At 37.0% G+C, this 22022-nt stretch overlaps 2 protein-coding genes across 5 annotated transcripts in view; one reads left to right on the forward strand and one right to left on the reverse strand.

The window, feature by feature from the left end:
• LOC106938118 (leucine-rich repeat and transmembrane domain-containing protein 2-like) overlaps nt 1-2426 on the forward strand; it is a 14702-nt gene extending 12276 nt beyond the window's left edge. The window contains exons 2-4 of one of the 2 annotated variants that reach the window (XM_015019968.1): nt 590-716; nt 876-1550; nt 1642-2426. In XM_015019968.1, coding sequence (XP_014875454.1) covers nt 683-716; nt 876-1550; nt 1642-2105 — 1173 coding nt within the window. In that variant the 5' untranslated portion in view covers nt 590-682 and the 3' untranslated portion in view covers nt 2106-2426. Of the gene's footprint in view, nt 1-111; nt 717-875; nt 1551-1641 lie in introns of those variants that run through there. The other variant, XM_015019967.1, reaches the window with a different exon arrangement.
• The window catches only part of LOC106938116 (voltage-dependent calcium channel subunit alpha-2/delta-4-like), a 67641-nt gene extending 47191 nt beyond the window's left edge, over nt 1-20450 (reverse strand). For 2 of the 3 annotated variants that reach the window (XM_015019963.1, XM_015019961.1), the window contains exons 1-24: nt 20346-20450; nt 18459-18621; nt 18241-18372; nt 16624-16684; nt 15677-15827; nt 14468-14542; nt 13470-13559; nt 13210-13323; nt 11857-11935; nt 11604-11737; nt 11397-11414; nt 10750-10827; nt 10106-10186; nt 9937-10011; nt 8981-9067; nt 8657-8728; nt 7576-7637; nt 7275-7342; nt 7013-7058; nt 6002-6099; nt 5805-5895; nt 5584-5676; nt 4973-5094; nt 4798-4866 (exon numbers count right to left, since the gene is read on the reverse strand). In XM_015019963.1, coding sequence (XP_014875449.1) covers nt 4798-4866; nt 4973-5094; nt 5584-5676; nt 5805-5895; nt 6002-6099; nt 7013-7058; nt 7275-7342; nt 7576-7637; nt 8657-8728; nt 8981-9067; nt 9937-10011; nt 10106-10186; nt 10750-10827; nt 11397-11414; nt 11604-11737; nt 11857-11935; nt 13210-13323; nt 13470-13559; nt 14468-14542; nt 15677-15827; nt 16624-16684; nt 18241-18372; nt 18459-18603 — 2041 coding nt within the window. In that variant the 5' untranslated portion in view covers nt 18604-18621; nt 20346-20450. The remainder of the gene's footprint in view (nt 1-4797; nt 4867-4972; nt 5095-5583; nt 5677-5804; nt 5896-6001; nt 6100-7012; nt 7059-7274; nt 7343-7575; nt 7638-8656; nt 8729-8980; nt 9068-9936; nt 10012-10105; nt 10187-10749; nt 10828-11396; nt 11415-11603; nt 11738-11856; nt 11936-13209; nt 13324-13469; nt 13560-14467; nt 14543-15676; nt 15828-16623; nt 16685-18240; nt 18373-18458; nt 18622-20345) is intronic. The other variant, XM_015019962.1, reaches the window with a different exon arrangement.
• Between the last annotated feature and the right edge of the window lie 1572 nt (nt 20451-22022).

Genomic DNA, 22022 nt, shown 5'->3' on the forward strand with positions numbered 1-22022 from the left:
CAGAGATATTTCCCAAAAATATACTATAACTTAAAATCTTCTTCAACAATACACATGCCTGCTCCCGTAAAATGTTTGCAAAATTTTGCTAGGGCTTATGGTTTTTTTGTCAGGGTCCTGGAGTCTAAATGACAAGTTAAATTAAGCTTTCCATGCGTCTGAAGATTTCAAACCAAAGTTTGAAAGTTGGTAGCTATCGAGTGTGTAGAAATTTGAGGACCTCAGTGAACTATGCTGTCAGTTTCTGATCCAGCTCTGTAATTTTTCCTGTCCTACTGCCTTAAGGGTGAGTTGTTTCCAGTTACTTCAAATTTTTTGTAATACTATCAACAGTTGACTATGAATTATTTAAGTAGTGAGGAAAACTCTTTACTGTAGTTAATCCACTAGTGACATCCTATCATGGTACAGCACTGAAATTTCTTAAACCCCTGAGAGCGACTCATTCTGCTACAGATATTATGAAAAGTATCCTGCATCCTGGATTTTATAAACCTCTGTTTTCATGTTTTCCGAATCAAAAACTCAATTCTACTTCAATTTCATAACCCCATTGTACTTTGACATTTTCTTTAATTATTTCTTCAAGTTGATCTACAAACCTGGATGACAGGGTTATCCAGCACCAAGCAAGACAAGCCAAATGTAAACCGGCACTTACAGCAGAGTGAATGCTGAAGACATGAGGCATGGACAGAGTCACCATGGGAGTTTGGGTGAGTTTCTATAAACCTACCCTTCACACTGTAGGAATGCAGTTACTCCTTCGACTGTTTTAGAACTCCAAACTAAGAACAAGTCTGTAATAATTTAAATATCTCTGTCCACAGGAGTGTTTCTAAGAATGTTATCATTCCTTTGTTCATGTCTCCTAGTCTATGAGGCTTCCACTGGAGTGGTGCTGGTTCTGCTGGGGCTTCTGGGCTCAGTCAGTGGCTGTCCTACTATCTGCACCTGCTACCACAACACAACTGACTGCTCTGCTGTGGGGCTCGTCTCTCTGATGCCCATCCAAAAGCAGCTAGACTTGGATTCTCTGGTGCTCCATCTTTCTCGGAACAACCTGTCCTCCTTGGGTAGCAGCGACATGTTGAACCTCAGCAACGTGGAGCTCCTGGATCTGTCCCACAATCATTTTCACAGCTTGCAGCCTAGAGCTTTCCTTGACCTGAGCAGCCTTCGATGGTTAAATCTCTCTTCTAACTACTTTGGTGTTATTGTAACAGCCTCTGACCTCCCTAACAGCACAGTGACTGGCCACGGACTGAATGGGAGTGATGGTTTAAGCAAGGAGGTCTTCCAGGGATTGTGGCAGCTGCAGGGGCTTGATCTGTCCTCTAATAGCCTTCTATTACTGCCAAAGGGCCTCCTGGATGGGCTTCAGAGACTCACCTGGTTGTCCCTGGCTCACAATCGACTTATGACTCTAGACAGAGTTACATTTGAGCCTCTAGTTAACCTCCAGCAGCTCCAGTTGGCTGGAAACCATTGGGAATGTGACTGCAAATTGAGGGATTTCAAGAACTGGATGGAGTGGTTAATTTACAGAGGTAAGCAGGTTAACATTTCCAAAATAGGCGATGAGAGTAGTTTGATACAACATTGCTATGTTGTCTTCTCACCTGTCCCTTTGTTTTACAGATGGACAGGTAGATGTGATGCAGTGCAATTTCCCCGGGAACCTTAAGGGCAGGGACATCCGTAGCATTCCAGCAGAGATGTTCAAGTACTGTATAAGTCCAACCAAGGATGTTGCATTGAATCAGGCCACTAAGCCTTCCTGTCCACCAGGGCGGCTCAGCAGCATGGATGAGTGTGTTTGGCAGCGACACAGGCCAGTCAGTGTTCGCAGGGCACATGGCACACAAATAGTGGCGGGAGTGGTGTGTGGCACAGTGTGCATAATGATGGTTGTTGCAGCAACTTACGGCTGTGTGTATGCCTCACTCATGGCTCGGTACCAGAGAAAGATGAAGAGCCGCGGTCAGCCTCTGATAGCCAAGTCTGGAACTGAGACTGACCTGGATGACGTCCCAGCTTTATCTACTGACACACCCAAAGACGGCTGTGACTTTGTGTACGGATATCGAATCAGCAGCTTCTGACATGCTGAGATCCAATTGTTTTGGCAGCTTTGCTCTTCATTTCTTAAACAGTGTCTAAAGGGAGAAACTCTGCAATTCTGCCACCGTGCTAAAACTCTGGGCGTGGAGTGATTGTACAACTAATTTAACAAGTTAGATTAGGTGAAGTTTAAAAACTGTAGCACATTTGAAATGCATTGGTGTTCTTCATATGAAACCTATATATGTGCTTATTGGCACATCTGGACATTCTAGTTTTTTTATTTGTGTTTTCCTTTCTCTTTCACAGCATCTGAGTACAAGCTTAAGATGCACAGCAATGCAAATTAGTTTCCCAACAGTCATGTCTGTTTCATATTTGACAACTTGTAAATTATGTTAATTTAGTATTTTTCTATCATACCTTCTCAGGACAGACAATGACTGAGACTGAGATATATGAGAGACTCCAGCTTTAAGCTTTAATGTAACAACTACAGCTAAATAATTCCAGACTTCTGCTGCTACCTAGAGGAGAAGCTCTGAACTACAAACCCCTTCTGTCAAGGTGCAACATTTATGGCAACTCTCATTTTAAAAATCAACTGCTGCATAAACACGTGAGGATGTCACATGACCAATCCTTAATAATCAAGAATTTGTCTGGAAGTTTTTCTCTTATGAGGAATGAATTTGTTTGAAACATTATCTCAACCTCAGTTGCTCTGCTCATCAAGCTAAGGATAGCAATTCATTTCTCTCAGCAGTATTTTGTTTTTCAAAATAACTTCACAAAGTTCAGTTTTTGGCTAAATTACATCACAATGACAGCATCTGCTGTGATTCCCAATTGAATCCCTTAAAAAATGTGTAAGTTGTGAATCATCTGAGGTAGGTTTTATTTATAAACCTGGGGCATTATGCTTTCCTGATTTCTTCTCGTAATATCTATCTCAAGGATCCCTGCTGTGTTGACAGATGGGTCAGAATTTTTACAAATGTCCTTTACTTACACCGCAGTAGGAAAATTTCTGATCATTATCAGAATTATCATTATTATTATCAAAACAGGAACACACATAAAGGTCGCAGTGGTTCAACACTAAAGCTTTAACAAATTAGAAAAAATGGTTACAATTTATTTGACAGTGTGTGTGTAACTGGGTCTATATTAATAATTGTATATTTACACAAAATGTGTCCTTTCATGTATTTGTCCGCTTATACTTGACTGTTCTTGTGTTCCTCTGAGTCTACTATAAGGGGTTTGGTCCTCCAACTCTGCCTTATTTTCTTCTTCTTTTGTTCAGGGTCCTCCAGGACTATTTATAAATATTAAGTTATTAATTTCCTTTTCCCTTTTGTTATTCGTTCCACTGGGGAGAGGCAAGTTTTATAATCCATTGTAATCCTTTAATTTATATTGTTCAAATGTTTATTTTTCCTTCTGTATTAATAACTGTTTGGATATTTTCATTTGAGTTGCTATTACGCCTTTATAACATTTGATGCATGCTGACACTGTTATTTTGTATAGATCAGGTTGGAGCACATGCTAGGTGCTAATGCTAATATCTCCCGATTGACAGATTAAATAAACGGAGACCGCCTCCAAACCCAGACTTGATGTCTTGTGGTTTGTCTGATCATCACATAACACACACAACGCAGAAGTCCACCGGTCACATGCGCATAAGACACATGAAACTGTCATAAACATGACATAACAAGAAGATGAAGGAGTCTTCATGAATGTTTATAACTGTTGTCATGACGTGTCATTTGGTAAATAATGACACTTTTCAAGCAAAGTTGACACATTTAATGAACTTTTAATGCAAAATTTAATGTAACTTTGAATGAAAAGTGTCATTATTTACCAAATGATATGTCATGACAACAGTCGTAAAGATTCATGATGATTCCTTCCTCTTCATAACAGATGTCATGTCATGTTTATGACAGTGTCATGTCATTCTTATGCACACCCTGAAGTTTCATTAGATTTACTGTAAAATAATATGTGGTGTGATGTTCAGAGTGGTGAAATCAAGCAAAACATGAAATAGTGGTTTAAGACTATGTACATTTTAGCAGCCAGATTAATACTTTTTTTTTTTTTTTAAGTTTTCAGCTGAGTTATACAGAATGCTAGATTTGGAAGGATTTGTTTTTTTATATCATTAAAATGTGGCAAGTTGACATTAGTGATCCTCTGTAGTGACTGATCTGTCAGGGACTGAATTGATCCTTCTCCAGCTGCTCCAGAGAGGGTTTATATTGTAATCCCCCATCAACAAGATCAGTTAAATCCCACCAACTAATATTCTGTAGCTGCAGGCGACATATTCTGAATTATGTCTCAATTTGTTTTTTTTTTGTTTGTAAATAAAAATATATCAGAAGCATCAGTAGATTTGAGTTAAATTTGACATTTTTCCTAAAATAAGTCATTTTTTGTCAAAAGTGATTTATTTAGGCAATAAATAAATAAATAAATAAATAAATAAATAAATAAATACTTTTGGCAAAAAAATTGACTTAGGATTATTTTTAGTAAGGTGACGATATGTTTTTTTTAATTTCCTTTATCCTGATCAATCCGTACCACTGTTAGTGGTCAGCGTAAGTACCACAGACCAGGCAACATCAGGAAAATCTCCAGGAAAAGAGAAAATGCATTTGACATGACATTCTCCAGAAAGCAGATCAGGACTATAGCAGTGACACTGACCTCCAGCCATGGCCATTTTGTCTCCAGATGACACGGTGACAGCTGTTGTTGCTATAACATACTTCACTCCTGTTAGGAGAACAATCACTTTCAATAAACTCATATATTTTCTGATTGGTTATTTGCAAAGAATACAAACCAAATATGTTTGGTTAAGAGATATAAGAGTGTAGACCTTTGTCATTAACAGCGTAGTAGAAAAATCTCCCAGGAGTGTTTTCCACGGCCAGGCGATACCAAAGGGGGAAATGGTCGATGGTGAACAGGTTGTTTTTGTCCAATGGAGTCAGGAATTTTCTGTAAGCGATAAATTTAACTTTAGATCAAATTTTAATTTGTGTGTTTTGAACAAAATCAACTGAAAAGTGATTTTTATCATTTTTAGTGATAGTGATTTTGAACGTCACTAAACATCAGATTTGTTCAGATAAAAGTACATCAGAATAAAACATATATACCTCTAATCTGTTTACTACACTAAAAGTACATATTAAAAAAACCTTTAACTTGGCATTAAACATACTTTTTATTCTAATAAATTAATGTCATGTTTCTCGTAGTTTTTTTTAGAGGAAAATCATCATAATTAACTGAAATAAAAGTTTAATCTATACACCGTGTTCATTTATTGAACTGAACTATGAAAATAAACAAACTTTTTGATAATATTCTAATTTATTGAGACCCACCAGTGTGATGCGTTATCTACACATTCTGTTATGTAAGTGAGATTTACTTTCTGCTACAGAGACAGACTATGACTTGAGTCGGTGTCCTCATCCTTACTTTGCCACTCTGGTCTCCGTTCCTGCATATCTCATTAACCTCATCAGGCCCGAGCGAGTCCCAAGAAAAGCTGTCTCGACCCCCGGCTCCACCCTGCACACCACGCCACAATACATTAGACAGGCATGACACATACATATTCCTACCAGAGAACTTAAATTACAGCAGCAGATTATAGTCCAGTTGTGAGCTCACACGTGATTCAGTTTCAGTGGTCTCACCTGTCATTAAGCATCACTGAGTTCCAATAAGCCTCCAGTGGGGCTGTTACCACGGCGTCAAACAATATCTGCTGGAGCAACAATTCATCACCTAAAGCCAAAACAAATGTGGAATCAAATAGAAGCACGTCATTCTGCAAACTGGAAAAATTTACTGAAATAATGTTAAGATGTTTTTGTGAGAAGGTAAAACCTACACTCCAGGTCAGGCTCCTTCCCCTGTAGGTATCTGATGACCGCTTGATGCTGGGTGTATTTTCGGTGATCTGGGTCGATGTCTGTCTCACAGTAAGTCCTGTAGAAGAAAAGATTTTGACAGTTGGATAAACAAAGCAAAGGACCGTTGATCCAGTTGGAAGCCTGATTTGGTGATTCCTACAGCTCCCACTGGTGAAGGAGAGGAAGAACAGTCATTTCTACACTCATTTTGGATGGCTATGCTCAATATCCCACCCCAGGTCTGAGCTCATGTAGCACAGGCTCTGTTCACACAGGCCTGGTTTTCAGTGAAATCAGAACATTTTTGTTGAGGTCCAGCTGATTGTTAACACGTCACCAGTGATCAGAGCTTTTGAAACAAGCTCTCAGAATGGAGCTTTTCTGTAACACTCCCCACCGAGGCGTGAAGTGCGCAGCAGGTGTTAAAGCACATATGTGCAGAATGCACAGCAGCTGGGCAATCAACATCCAGTAAATGAAACGATAGATAAAGAAAAGCATATGGACAACGAAAACAATTCAGTGCACATTATAATAATTTCCTAAGGTATGTTTGCATTTTAACATTAAGAAAGTAACTTGTTTAAATTGCTATTGTAGCATTTCACTTGACTCCAAAAGTTCTTAAACATCTGTAATGCAAAATCATCTCCAACTTTAACATGCAAATTATATATTGAATATAAGCAGCTAACAATGGAAATATTCCATTTTTCTTGCATTGGAAAATGTATGAAAAACATTTTTCACTGACATGATAAGTGGCACTGAAAAACTTTTATTCCATATTTTCAGTAATTTTGTTTCAAATATATAAATGTAAATATGTTGTTGTACCATTGCTGTAAAATACAATTTAACAACATCTGCATAATTTAGAGTTGTTTTGGGGGTAATTTTAACAGCTGTTTGTCTGTCACTAAATGGAGTTAGAAGGTCTATAAATTATCTTGATTTACTCTAAATGTCAGTTCGCATTTCAGACGTACCACTCAGAGGCGAGGCTTAGGTCAGGGGAGGTCATATCATGCAGACCTATATTGGAAAGTAAAAATATGTAAGTCAGTAAAATAAATCACAGGAGTTGATGTCAGTTGAAGAGCAAGAGTGTTGATGTTTCATTCACTCTGCATTAATTACAGCATTCAAGAGAACTGTCAGATAATCCAACTGAGTTGAACATATTGTTTGATTTCTTATAATGACAAGATAAAATATTGCTGGTGTGTAGAACATAACCGAAAATCCTACCTTCTTCCACTGATACATTTCCTGTAAACATCAGACTGCCGTGACCCTTGGTCAGCACCAGGCCAAAGCTAACGGGAAAAGACAGGGACAAAGGTAAACTTTATACTGAATAAACAACTGGTAGATTCCACTGATGTTATTGAAGAACACAAGCCACAAAAAGAACATTCATTTCAGCACATCTTTCCCATTTGTATATATTGAAGTATATGGAAATTGTTGAAACAAACAAAAGAAAATAAGAGCATTGAATCCAACATATATACAGCATGAAAAAACGAAAAGATGAACTGTGTTATACCTGAAAGGCGTTTCAGCAATGTCTGTGTAGAAGTAGTTGTTGGTGAGGTACATTGGTCTTTTCTGTTGAATAAAAACACATCTGATCATGCAATATTCAAAACAGAAATTGTAATCAAATTGCCCATAGCATGTTTAGAACATGATACATGTCAATAAATCAGAATAACATCAAAACATTATTTCAGGAATTCAATTCAAACTCTCACACTTATATAGATTCATCAAACACAGTACGTCAACCAGTTAGTTCTGTTAGCTTTGAAAATTATCAGAATATTATAATATTGCAAAGGATCAATAGAAAAGCATGTAAGTGAAGAAATAACAAAAGGTTTTCACGTTTAACTCAATATAGTTCTGCTTTTATTTTTCCTGGGTGGCAGCTCTAAGAATCTGAGGTTTGAAATCTATACATTTTATTTTAAGGTTGTCTTATGGGGAAGGCTCTGCTCAAAGAAGTCAGCTTTTCAAAGTGTGGAAGTTGCGCGGTAGAAAAAGGCGAGGACAAGAAACAGGGATAAAAGCAACATTGTTAAACCAGTCTTGACACAGAGACAATGCTGGAAGCATCTCAGCTGGGATACATAAAAAAGGACTGTGGACTGCTGCTCAGTGGCAGACTGTTCTCTTTTCAGACAAACAAAACTTAGCATAAACCTGACAAGCAATGATTAAAACAGAAGCAGCCTTGATGAAGAACTGATTCCAGATACATACAGTGAACATACATTTCTGTGTTAAAAATCCTTTCTTATTGATGTGATTTAATATTTAATTTTAAGATAAACTGAATTGTGGGTTAACTTATTAACGTAAACCAAACCTGTCTATTAATCTTCCAGTTTATGATGATTTCCCTGAGCACAGTCAGCAGTCAGAATAATATCACTACTACTTCCTGCCTGTGAGACGCCCAGTTTTTAGCTCCAGTTTTTACATGAACCGAGTTACAACAACAGTTCTGGTAAAAACAGACACTGTGGGTGAGCAGGAGTTATTAATATAACACATTTTAATCGACTACAGTCAACTCTAAGCAGGATGGAATAAGAAGCTTTTGTTGTACAGAACTTTCTCACCCCTTTATCCACAGAAGCTCTGATGTTCAGGGTCATGCTGCCTGTCTCTCCGTTCACCATAGGTGTCCTCAGCTGTAAGAATACAAATACAAAATTAGACTAGATAGAAGTGAACAATACCAAAGCACAACATTTGCATCCACATGAACAATTACTAAGCAAATATCCGTCTGCCCTACAGTCAGTAGGGCAGACAATAATAGTGCAAACAGATTCTTCACATAACTAAATCAGGTCCACAGACTCAATCTATTGAGTCTTTACTGTTGAATACATTCAGATTTAAATTGCAGCCATTTTAGTCTTAATCCTGTGTGTGTTTACCATCTCCTCTGTGTCCTCCCACTCCACCTCTGACAGATCCACACTGTTGTAGTTTGGCTTTGGCTTTAGCTTCTTACCGTCTTTATACTGTAGGACAGAGGAGCACTGTTACTGTGTATCTGAGCTGGGGTCCCTGCTAAAATATTCAAAGGGCTGGCCAGACTTCACTCACCCAGGACAAAAAAATCAGAGTCAATAACAAAATAAACTGCCTGACATGGGCAAAGGAACTTAATCTATGGCACCAGTTGATTTTGTAAAGATTTATTTATAGAAGAATTGATATAAGAAAGTGATAGACTAAACACAAATTACTCTAATTTTGTGCTAACTATATATGTGTACGTATATGTTATTGGGTTATGTTAATGTGTGGTATATGAGTTCAGAGCATACAGAGAATGTTCAGAGCATTCCTTTTCATTTCCTTCTGTATCATTTTTTCTACTTTTTTGTTAAATTCTTTGTGCATCTTTCAACTTTTCCCTTCTTAAAAATTGTGTTACTGAATAACTTACTGTTCTATATTTTCCATCAAAATTGATCTAGTGAATAATATACAAGCATACTTTTGTTTCCATTGTCTACACGTTAATATAATCACTTTAAATCCCTCTAACATTTGGATAAACACGCCTCTTTATCGAGTGTTGGAGTTTGTTGTCATGAATATCCTTTGTCAGCATAAAGTAAAAAAAAGGTAATAATGTTCTGCTTTTAGAAAAAAATAAACTAAAATATTATGTCTGACCTGTTCTGATCTTTGGCCACTAATTGAAGAGGATTTTAAGGATGACTTAAAGTCTGTTCTGTTGCTAAGCAGTCAGTGACAGTGACTGCCAGTTTCTTACATCTTTCTATTGCTGAACACTAAGTTTGGATTTAGTTTGATGCTCAGCAGCTCTGCTTTATCCATCACTGCGGCAGAAAAGAAAGTATTCAGAAGCTGTACTCACCAGAGGTCGGAGGTCAGGATGAGCCAGGATGTAACCATTGTTGTTGAGGAGGAAGGCGTAGCCATGCGGTCCCAGCTGATAAAACACAAAATACTGCTGTCAGCTTTATTCACAAGTGTGTGAATTAAAGTTTTGAAAAGCTGGAGAAGTGAAGAATACTCGGCCTCACTATGTATCTCGGCGCCAGCTTCATCACCTCCATGAGGGGAACATCAGTGCCAACCACACCCAGCAGGATGCCATGCGACAGCTGAAGACAGGCAGCATCATGAAGGCAGAGTTTACACACAACCTCTCTTAACGTCATGTTTCAGTGATTCAGTTATTCCTTTCTCTGGTAATGTTACTGTTTAAATGTCTTCTGTTAATATATGAATATTTTCCACTATGAAAACTATTAACTAGATCAAAGCTGATTTTTTGTTTCGGATTTGTTTCTATTTTGGGTTGGACGTTGGTATAAATTCTCAATCATGTTTGAATGTGTGCAAAGCAATAACTTGAACATCTTTTAAGAATTTGTAATATTATCTTTCTTATTTATTGTATTCACTGATTGGTTTTACACCTACTTTACATGATTACTATTGTGGGTAATGTCCACATATTGTTTTTCATAATTTTTATGTTTTTTTATGTTGAAAATGAAAAAAAAAATGTCTTTCAGCCATGTATGATAAACCTCACAAATCAATTGTTCAGAGAGTTGTCCCATTATAATTTAGACATAAATGTGGATTAAATATTGTATCTGAACAAATAAATATATATCTGACTTTCAGAGAATATCATAGGGCGAGTTGTTGAACTGACTGTTTCCTTCTTCTTGCTGAAAACTGGCATGGCCACTGAAGTCATCAGCAGCAAACTCTGAGCTTTGGTGTAGAAAAGCTAAAAGATAAAGAACATGGTTCCTCATTAATTCAATTCAGTTTGTATATGTACATATTCAAAACAAGGCATTTACAAAAAAATATAATTTCAGACAGCAGAAAACTGATTGACCAGATGGCATTATGAAGCTGAATTTCTTTGTGTAAAATAAAGGACATTTTAAATGCATGTTGACAACACTGCCAATCTCAGCCAGTAGTGTGAAGAATGTCAGATTATGTCCCTGTTTTCTGCAGTTCTTTTCAGCTGAAGTTTGTGCTGCGCAAGATTACCCTGACCGAATGCTTTGAATCCAGACTGTGGGAACTTTACTAGCAGACAGTAACTAATAACATAATAAGCATGTTGATAAAATATTTGGCTCCTACCATAATGGAAGAAATTAACTATGAGCACAAAGTTTTCAATAGTATCAAATATTTGGCCAGAGCTGAAAAAAAGAACTTAAAGAAATAAATATGCCAGAAACGGTCAACTTTCATCTCACAGTAAAAAGGTTGTATTATTCTTTATATTTATTTATTTATTTATTTATTTATTTTATTTTATTTTATTTTATTTTTTACCTCCTTTGTGTTGGGAAGCTGCCAGAGTGGGTTGCATGGCCAACAGGTTCATGGGAGAATGAGTCCAAATACAGTTTAAGGAAAAGACAGATGGACATGAAGATACAGACATGAAGAAAATGAAAATGAAGATGATGAGCAATGTGCAGCATGTTCGGGGAAAGGACACTCAAGTGATTGTGCTGCAATGTGGACGGGTCATCTTACCACTGTGTCCATGTAGGCTTCTGTCCAGATGATGTCATGGTCGTGGTTGATAACCATTGGTCGACTGAGCACATGCAGATATTCCATGACATTCTCCTGAACGTCAGCCAGAGTTGAGATGTGTGTGTAGTAACCTGACGAAACCACAAGATCATAGTCTTTATGACTCTGCCCATTCAGAGCAACACACACACACACACCCACCCACCCACACACACACACACACACACACACACACACATACTGGACTGACCCTTGTTGTTGCAAGCGATCCACTTGGTTGCTTGAGCAAATGTCATCTCTCTACCAATCAGGTAGGTGAACACTCGAACCTAAACAGAGAATCATGTTAATGGAAAGGTGTGTTATATACAATGTTGACAAATTATTAAATGTTGTACTGAAGATGTTTTCAATTGGTAGAAAGAATCATGCTCACATAAAAAGTACAGTTCAGTATTGCGAGAGAAGCCAGATGAGAGGGTTTAGGGAAAACACCTCATCCATAAAAATCCAGGTCAGTGATCTTTTCTAAATGCAAACAATGTTTATGCTCTGTTGGACGAGTTGGAAACCATCAGTGAGCCTTTTATTGTCACAAACGTAGAACTTTATGAACATACAATAAATATTTTCCTATTTTGCACATTGTTAACTTGAAGTTGGATGCATTTTATGTGATAGATCAACATAAAGTTGTGAATAATTGTAAAGTAGGAAAGAAAATACATCACTTAACTTTTTTTTTTACAAATAGAAATCTGAAAATCCATTCACTGATGTTCTGAAAAGGTAAAACATGAGTAATTTCAGACACCATGCTGAAACAGAACTTTAGCCCCAGCATTAAAAAAAACACCATACAGAGGGAAAGTCAAAGGCAAATATAGAACCTGCCATGCCTGACCCTTGAAATTACCTTTTACTGGATCTGATTTAATATTAATATGGGTTAACTGGATGAGCTTGGACAGTGGTGACACTGATTCCAGGTACATATCAAAACAGATTTTGGAATAAATAAAGGAGACGGCCATCAGGTTTATGGAATGGTCCTGACCTCAAAACTGGTAAGATGTGCAGACAATTCTGTTTTAGAAATGTATTTAGCCTAGTTTGGCAGAGGCAGCAGAGGAAGTGAATGAAGTCATTCAGTCTGTGTTGGCCATTCGCTTCCAAATAATGAGCAATTAAATCAGAGCAAGAGTCTTTAAGATATTTTAGATGATAATGCAAAGATGTTGTTCAACTCAGCATGTGTCTCTTTGCAGGAGGTGGTGGTGAGGGGGTTGTTTACAGCATTTAAATTTTCATCAATTTCCGGTAAGCTTCATAACATAGTATCCATCATAATCAAGTTGGTGCAATACATAGGTCATAGCCAAACATTAGCAATTGGTAAAATCTGATTCAGCCGTTTAAAACTTCAACAGAGTTCTTGCCTCCAGCATGCAATAATTTCTCAATAGCCAAAGGTCCAGTAAAGAGTAGAACAAGAGGCTGTCTTTTACCAGGCTAATGAACAACAGTCTCTAGGGGAAGATGGAAACCTTGATGCTAAAATCATATTGGTAAGAACATTATTGAATTCCTTCTTATTCCTCACCCTGCGCTCTGGCCAGTTAAATTCTTCAAAGACAGATTCAAAGTCCTCCATGGCTCCATCTGTGATTAGCATGATGGCCTGGTTACACATGCTGCCCTGACCATTCATCCTCGCCTGTAGACAAACATACAGATGGGAAAAAAAGATGATGATCAGTAAAACTCCTTCCCAGATTCAAGGTATTCTTTTCTGAATGATTATTGAAAAACAGCAAAACAGTAAAATTGACTTCCAACCCATCAAGCCAAAAATAAACAAACCTCATTTAGGATCTTAAAAGACTCCTTCATGGCATTCTTTATTTTTGCTTCTCCTTTAACATGCAACTCCTCCACCAGCAGCTTAAAGTGCTGAAAGAGAAATGGCAAACTCTATTACACCAGATGCAACACTTACAGAATTCTGGCCACATGGCAGAAACTGTACAAAAACAGTTGTGATGGTAAAACACACATTTGTCACTTCTGTTCTAACAAGGAAAGATACTTGTGCTCTTCTGTTTTATTCAGTCTCTGTTTTAGTGATGAAGACATTGTGTATGATAATCTTTATACTATTACAGTATTACCTTGTTTGCACTGAGAAGCACCATGGGGCGCTGCGATTCTGATGCTATTTTATGGCCACAAAATCAATTCCAACACTAGTTGGTATCAACCTGAGTTAAAAAGATACGTCCAACGTGGCATCATACGAGTGTGACAACAATTGTGATGCACTACAATGCCTTGAGCTTGTTGCAGTTTGGGTTAGCTATATACAAGTCACTTTTACAACAGAAATAGACTAACTAGCATACAGAACTGACCTGTACCTTAACTCTCTGTGGAAACGAGGCATAAGAGGCTACTAACCACAGTAATAGGCTTCCAGAAAAAGGAGTGAGTGGGTTCTCTTCAGATATTCCAGTTTCCTCCTACATTCTATATATAGACATGTTAGCTCAATTTGTCTCTCTAAGTGCCCAAATAACTGATGGTTTCTGTAAGTCTGGATGTTTGTCCCTTGTGTCTCTGAGTTGCCCTTAGATGGACTGTTGAGCTATCTAGGATGTAACCCACCTTTCACCTAATTACCACTGAGAATGCCCCATCCCCTGAAGGTCAAATTACACTCTAACCTAGTGTATTAGCATAGTGTAGTGGCATTAGAAGCAGGCCATGAAATTAATGTTAGAAGTTGTGTGTGTGTGTTAAATGTCAGCTGAGATGCATGCTCAGCTCTTTAATCTCTCTAAAGAAGATGATAATTATCTTACCTCCCTGTTGTCCAAGTCAGCCTGCACCAATGTTCCTCTGAAACATGGCTCCACATAGCGAACATAGTCAGTGTACTACAGAGAGGCAGACAAAAGAAAAAGTACATTCAGAAAGCACATGTGAGACTAGAGGCTCCTGCTGAGGCTTTATAGCATATGTACCACTTCTGACTCACTCCTGTTATGATGTGCACATGTGAAAGAACACATTAGGTCCCTTTGAATTGATATCAGTTCACTGGAATTTGCAGGATTCTGTTGTATCAGGACAAATCGTGTTTCTTTTTTTGTGACAGAGCAGTCTTATGTCTTAAAGGATCAGTTGATTGTGTGAAAACTTCATTTCAATGCTCTATATGGTCAGAAAAAAATAGCCATATTAACTTTGAGTGTCAAGGATCAAGTATTTTGAGGTGAGACAAATGTCTGGATGTAATGTTGCGGTTTTTATATCACAATTGTGGTGATTTTGTAACAATGGTCTACGTATGAGGTATACATGTGTGGGGACTTGTGGTGCTGCTATGATATAATTTTTTAGTATGTCCAAAAACTACATTTAGCTAACCTGGTTTGTTTAGTGATCAAATTATGTATGCAAACTGACAATATGTGAACAGTATTTTACTATGATCTCACGTTTCCAACACTTCTGCAATAAAAGTCTGATACACAATAGTGGTATGGTGGTATAAGCACAAAATTGAAGGATCAATTTGTCCCACCCCTTCTAACTAAGAAAGTATCAATAATAGAAACACAAATTCAAATTTTATTTGTTGTTGGTTCTAGAAAAGATTAAAATTGTTAGCTTTTTGCAGAAGAAATGGCAAACAAATTACACTCCTTTGTCAGATCATCCTTTTAAAACAACAGATTTAAGGTCTTTCTTAAGTAATGATTTCAACACAGGTATTTCATAATGATCAGTAATGTCAAACAGATCACCCTTCCTACAGTCAATAACTTGTTCAATAGTAGGGTCTGCCACAAAATTTTCAGAATAAACTTTGTCATGTTCAACAAAAATATCCCAGACAAGCCCCCACTTATGAACTGTGGGGGTGTAACACTTATGTTACATCCTAGACAAACAGGGTGTGACATAAATAAAGAAAACAAATGTAACTGAGTAAGCGCATCTAATCAATCACTTGCAAAGTAGCAGTGTGTTTGTGAATAAGGAGACTTGTTAAAAATGCATCTCACAGCAATGACATTGACAAAATCATTCTCTCCTAGTGTGTCCAGGATGGTGTTAATGGTGTGTTTGGCTATGGTCATCTTTAATCCCTTCATGCTGCCACTGATATCCACCATGATGATAATATCCTTGGGAGATGTAGCTGCCTGGATGTACCTGTGAAACAGTAGAGCAAAAGACACATTTAGATCAATATCAGGACCCTAGTGTTAATTATTTAAGTAAAAATGTATTCTCACATTTTTTATTCATAACACATTTTCATAGATCTAGCAGTGTCTGGGGTCTCAGGTGAAAACTTGCTTTGTGGAGAAATGTTCAGGGACATACAGTTCTCTGGTATTATTTAGAGCGCATGAACAGTCACATATGGTGCCATGTCGGCTGCAGTGACCTGGCTGAGGAAACAGCTTAACGTCTTTTAGAGAGGATCACAGGTCCAGGTCGCCGTTCAGTTTACTCACTCAAGGGAACCAGGTCTCTGTCTGACCAGAACTCTACAGAGCAGAGTTATTCCTGCTTGCTAAAAAACAATTAACTAAAAAAATATACGCCATGCAACACAGTGATCTGGTGTTAAATATTGAAAGAACAATAAATTCCCATGACTTTATTATTCTGCATGTGTAGTTTATTTATCTCATGAGTAAGCAGAAAAAGACCATGTCTAGTAAAAAAGAAGTCGAAAGAGTAAAGTAACTAATGTGGAGTCAGTGAATCAGAGAATCTATTAGAGCACATCAGTCTATTGACTCACGTCAATAGACTGATGTGCTCTATTACATCAGATTTTGGCCATTGAGTGGCCTGAGAATCACTCAATGTCCAAAATTAATTCTCCACATTTACTCCAGAGACAACAGGTCACAAAAAATAATAAGAGATTCAAAACATATGAAAATACACATCTAATGTTGACTTCAGTGTGCTCTGAGAACTGGACAGTACTCACCAATTTCTGTTTCTGCTGTCAAAAGCTACCACACCATTGTTGTCAGGAGTCCATTTAATACCTGAAAGAGGAAGTTTACAGTCACGAAGGTTGTCACAATTAAAAAACAATAATCTGATACCAATGCTAAGAAAATTACCTGAGACTCATATCACTCAAAACTGCTGCAAAATGAGATTAAAATATGACCACTTACAAGGTGAAAATATTTCAACTTCCTTAATTAGGGCAAAACCAATAAGGAAGGTACAGTTCTGCCTTAATTAATATATTTTCTAATTAAGAAAACATATGACTTAAATGTATAATTTATTTTCTTTTTTTGTTAAATAGTCAACAAGATAACCGTATAAATAAGTGCTAGCTATTAAGCTAATTGTCTTATTAATGTGTTCATGAGCGCTTCCATTTTCCTTTCAATTTGACATTGATACAAATAGGTATTACTACTCAGGGAAACAGTGGATTATTTTATATGACATGGGAAGTTTTTAAACCAAACATAGATTTGGTGCATATAAAGCATGTTTTTTGAAGAGCAAACATGTATCTGTGTTTTTAGAAATTTTGGTAAACATTTTCCTAATTTTTCAGCTCTATTTGCCAGGTTCACTCCAATGCTGTTACAACTACAGTTTAAACTAAAGAATAATAGAGGGGGGCACACTGGTTTCTTAAGTTGCACCACTATTTAGTAGCTCATGAAAATGTTTCTGCGTTAATTTGTTCTAGAATGAAGTGGAGATTTGAATGATAAGAACGGAGCATTGCATGATTAGAATGAAGAGTTGTGTGTTTGACAGTTTGCATCTGAGAAATGGATCTCAATCGGAGAACTCAAACATGACTGGGCTGGCTGTGACCATGAAACTAATAACTGCATTAATAACATAACAATAACATGTCATCAGGGAGGTTTATTACTTCACTGTTGCAGATGTTGCAGATACATTTTTAAGTTGCTCTCAATCATTAGTGTTGTAGTGTCTGCTTGTAGCATTCACTCATCTCATATGTGGCATCCTTCAGAATTTAGTTTGTTTCCTATCTATATGATAGTACCTCTAACAAAGCTTTTGTTGACATTATCATCTAAAACAGCTTCATCTATATCTTGGCATCTTCCTAACATCCACACACCTTAGGGAAGACTTTGGTAAACCAACCAGTTTCTCCTTCATATCTCAAGATGAAATTAAAACGTAGAAGAAATTAAACATTCCTTTACACGTTCTCAGTGCTTAGAGTGTGCGCTCCTTCCAATGTTAATTAAAAACTCTTTTTTTTAACTGATTAAAAAAAGTTCTTAGAAGTCCTAATTCTTTGTTTTTTTCACATTATTCTAGTTTTATTCTATGTACTGTTTTATGCTTGTCGTGATTGTTGCGAAGCACTTTGGTCAAATGCTGATGCTTTAAAATGTGCTAAAAAAAATACATTTGTAAAACTTTTAAAGAAACATATGTTTCAGAAAGAGCTTCTTTGAACCTGATGTTATCACATCAGGTTCCCACATCAAAAACAGGCACAAACAAACATAGAAGAAATTTATTAAAATAAATTTGCAGTTTACTATACTTAAAAACAGGAACATAAGAAAGGTCAAGATAAACTTACCAGGGTAGATTCTAAAAAAGCCATAGGAACTGCCAAAGTACTGCCAAGTAAGTGTGGGATCTCTCAGAAAGTTGTTAATGTAGACATCATTCAAAGCCTCAGAGTTGTAGATGGCATTAAGCAATTTGGGATCTGCTTGGGAAAATGACAAAATTATGAGAAAGATTTGGGCAATTTTACTTCCACAAGCAGTTGTGTGATGTGATCCTCCTCACAACCTTTGTTGTAGACATTGGTGGGAACCTGGATGGTGCTCTGTTGCGTATTCACAGGCAGGTTGTTAAAATGTTCGTTTTCTTCAAGCGGAAACTCTCCGCCCAGCTCCACAGAGTTTCCATCTTCATCCATCGTGTTGATCAGCATGGAGTTGTAATAATCAAACTGAGAGACAGTAAAAGGGAATTAAACTATTCAATACCAATCATTGCTGCATGTCAGTGCTGTCTGTCTGTTCTCTGAAAACAGAATCAGCAAAAAACTGGGACAGCAAATGAAAAGGACTCAATGTGGACCTTAAATCAAAAATTCAGAAATGCTCTGTATGTTTAACATTTTCTCATTTCTATATATATATTTCTTTAAATGAAAACAGGATAAAATATGTGATCTGACATCAGTGGGAGGAGCTGTACTCTGGCAGATTAGGAAGGTTGTTTACCTATGTAAACAACCTTTCTGTGTTGATATTCACCAACACAGAAAAGGGATCTTGGAATTCGGGGAAGTACAAAAAAATTTAAAGGTTTTTCCAGATGAATTAGATGTAGTTCATCTTTTGGTTAAATGACAAAGAATAGCTATATACCCAAAGACACTATTGTAGACAGGGTCTTTGGTGTAGATACATAAAAAAGTTCTGTTATTGCTTCTTTTAATCACACTTCAATATTACCTATCATCAAACAGACAAAGATAACATTATGCTCACAAACAAGATGTTACTAGTGTGATGGTCTAGTGTGATGGTGATGGTCCATAGGGTAGCTATGGTGCTATGTACTTGGACGCCCTTGTCAGAACTGATGGAAAAGAAAAGTATATTTTGGATTTGGAGTTGTCTAGTGAACCTCTGAACTTAAATCTGTGTCATGACTTTAAACTCTCCAAACATTCTTTAAAACCTTCCACATTGGCAGATATAAAACAGTTTCATGAAGAAGAGAAGACCTGTGCTACTCCAAAGAGATAGAAAAACTTGATGTCAGTCATTGCAAACACTGAATGGCAGGTGTTAAAGGCAAAGGTGGCACAACCAGTTCATAGGTTTATGGGCCGATTAGTTCTTCATGTTGGGCCAAATTAGAGTAACATTACATTCAAAGTCAGATGGGTAACTTCAGAAAAGATGAATATCTGCCCAAAGAACACAAAGGGCATCGTGAATCTTTAGTTCTTCTATATTCATGACATGCATGTCTTTAAACATTTTATTTATTTATTTATTTTTGCTATTTTCGTTTTTGTAGCAACCAGCAGAAATTGGTTATGTTAATGGATTCATATAGGATTTTTTTTTAGCAAAGATTTCTTGCATTGGTGTTGACCCAGTTTCCTCACAGCGAGCTAAAGTTGATGTAATCTAATTTCAGGTGTCAGCTGAAGTCGTAAAGCTCCTGCGTGCTGCTGCCCCAACTCCAAACCAGCCTGCTGTTACCTCCAGTTCACTCACAGTCAGCATTATCCGTTATCTAACAGTGCAAGCCAATTATACCTCTAACAAATTAGAAAGACACACACTCACACACGCTAATATTTATGTACACACACACACACACGCATGCACGCACACACACATGCGCACACACACACACACACACACACACAGACACACACACACACACACACACACACACTTGTCACTTTTCCCATTTAAATGGCAACACATTTTAAAGGAAAATGCATTCGTGGGTTGAGCAGTAAATAGGTTTTTGTTTACATGAAAAATTTGCCAAGTTGAGTCTATCAATGAAAAACAGTTTTTGGTGTGGGCAGTGGTGTGTGGAACAGCATCTCCCTCGCTTGAAAAACAAGGATTTTAGATAAATAGACAGACTGACAAGCAGACAGACAGATCTGTGTGATAACAAAGAGGAGGATCCACTGACCTGCAGTGAACTGTTGTATTCATGGTACAGGTCAGCATCTTCTGCAGACTCCGCTAACCTCTAGCAAGAAATAGACCAGACACAATGCGATTAAATTAAAACTAGACATTGGGCGAACAATGTGTAGAACCTCTGTGTACAGTGACTAGAACAAAAGAATTGGTTTTGCACCAATGCTGGTTTCTTTGTAGTTTGTTCTGGTCTTACCTGGAGAACACTGTTTCACTTCCAACACTCCAGTGGTCTGGAATTGTTTCCAAGGTACAAACCACCTTCACTTTCTAACTCCTAACAGTTACTTTGATTTGTTCATACAGCTGAAGTGACTTGAATCAGCATGATGACAATCAGTGAGACCCTTAACCAATTCTAAACCTTTTGAGTAGCCTGAAACAATCTGCTTTCAGGCTACTGTAAGCAGATCAAGTCTTGTTGACCTTGGTCAACAAGACCAAGATCTTGTTGATCTTGGTCAACAAGATCTGACCATAACCCAGATCTTGTTGTAACGTAAAGCCTGTCCGCAAATAGATGCATTAGCTCTTGTGTTTACATTGGTCTGTCAGACCAAAACTTTGTTTTTCATATGATGGTTTTAAACTACGTGAAATTATCTTTCTTTAGACATAAGACTAACAAACTAAAATATTACACTCACAGAGATTAAAGGGTAAATGTTAAAAATAATATTAATTGTATTATTTAATTCTTCACGGCATTGTGCTTATTAGGAATTTATCAGATAGTCAGAAACTCTGTGAGAAAGCTGTTCCACTTTATGTGATTTCTATCTGCTGTACCTTCAAAATTAAAGGAGGATCCTGGAAAGAGTTCAGCTCCAGCTCATGAAACACCTGACCTCATTTAGCTTCCGAGCAGCAAACCAATCTAATTGGCCAATCAGAAATCAGAACCATGACAGTGCAGGATCCTACCTAAAAATCAGACTCTCAACATGAAGAAGCAGATCGCCATCCTGTTCTGCATCCACAAAGCACAAATAAAACCTAAAAAAAGAGGAAGAAGTTCCAACCTAAAAGGATTTAGAGCTGCTCTGCTCACCATCAATGAAGGCAAGCTATGATTATTTAATCTGCAATTATTTTCTTAAGAATATTTCAATATGGGCAAAAAATATTGTTCTTATACAGGTCACTGAAAGCATTAATGATCTACTCTGTTAGCACAGAGAAGGATTATTCCATTAAATATATTTAAGACAAAAACAAGCAAGAAAGAAGGCAAATTCTGCTTTTAAATGATTTAAAACAGTGATACAGTGTTTCCATTACATAGGGAGGCAAAAATAATTAATATGTCGAACTTATAAATGATGGTAATAAACAAACAAACCAAAAAACTAGGCAGAAGCTCACATTTTGTCCATACATAACAAGTTCATGTAAATTAAAAGTTAAAATCCAGTATTATTTGCTTTTTGGTCAACAACAGAATGCAAAATATAAAATGTGAAATATATTTGTGAGGATTTTTTCATAGGTATTTATGTATTTTTGATCTGGTGTGACCTCTCTTTGGCTATTTCAAAGAGAAAGTTCAGTCAAACAACCATCCAGCAGGTGAACGCTTAACGTTCTAACTTACAGCTGCTTAGATGGAATAATAATTACAATTATATAATTATAAAACAACACAGACGATGTTCAAACAAAGGCA

The sequence above is a fragment of the Poecilia latipinna genome, unplaced genomic scaffold (genome assembly GCF_001443285.1).
Source record: "Poecilia latipinna isolate Pla-1442-1.1 unplaced genomic scaffold, P_latipinna-1.0 Scaffold2514, whole genome shotgun sequence".
In the NCBI taxonomy this organism is placed as follows: domain Eukaryota; kingdom Metazoa; phylum Chordata; class Actinopteri; order Cyprinodontiformes; family Poeciliidae; genus Poecilia; species Poecilia latipinna.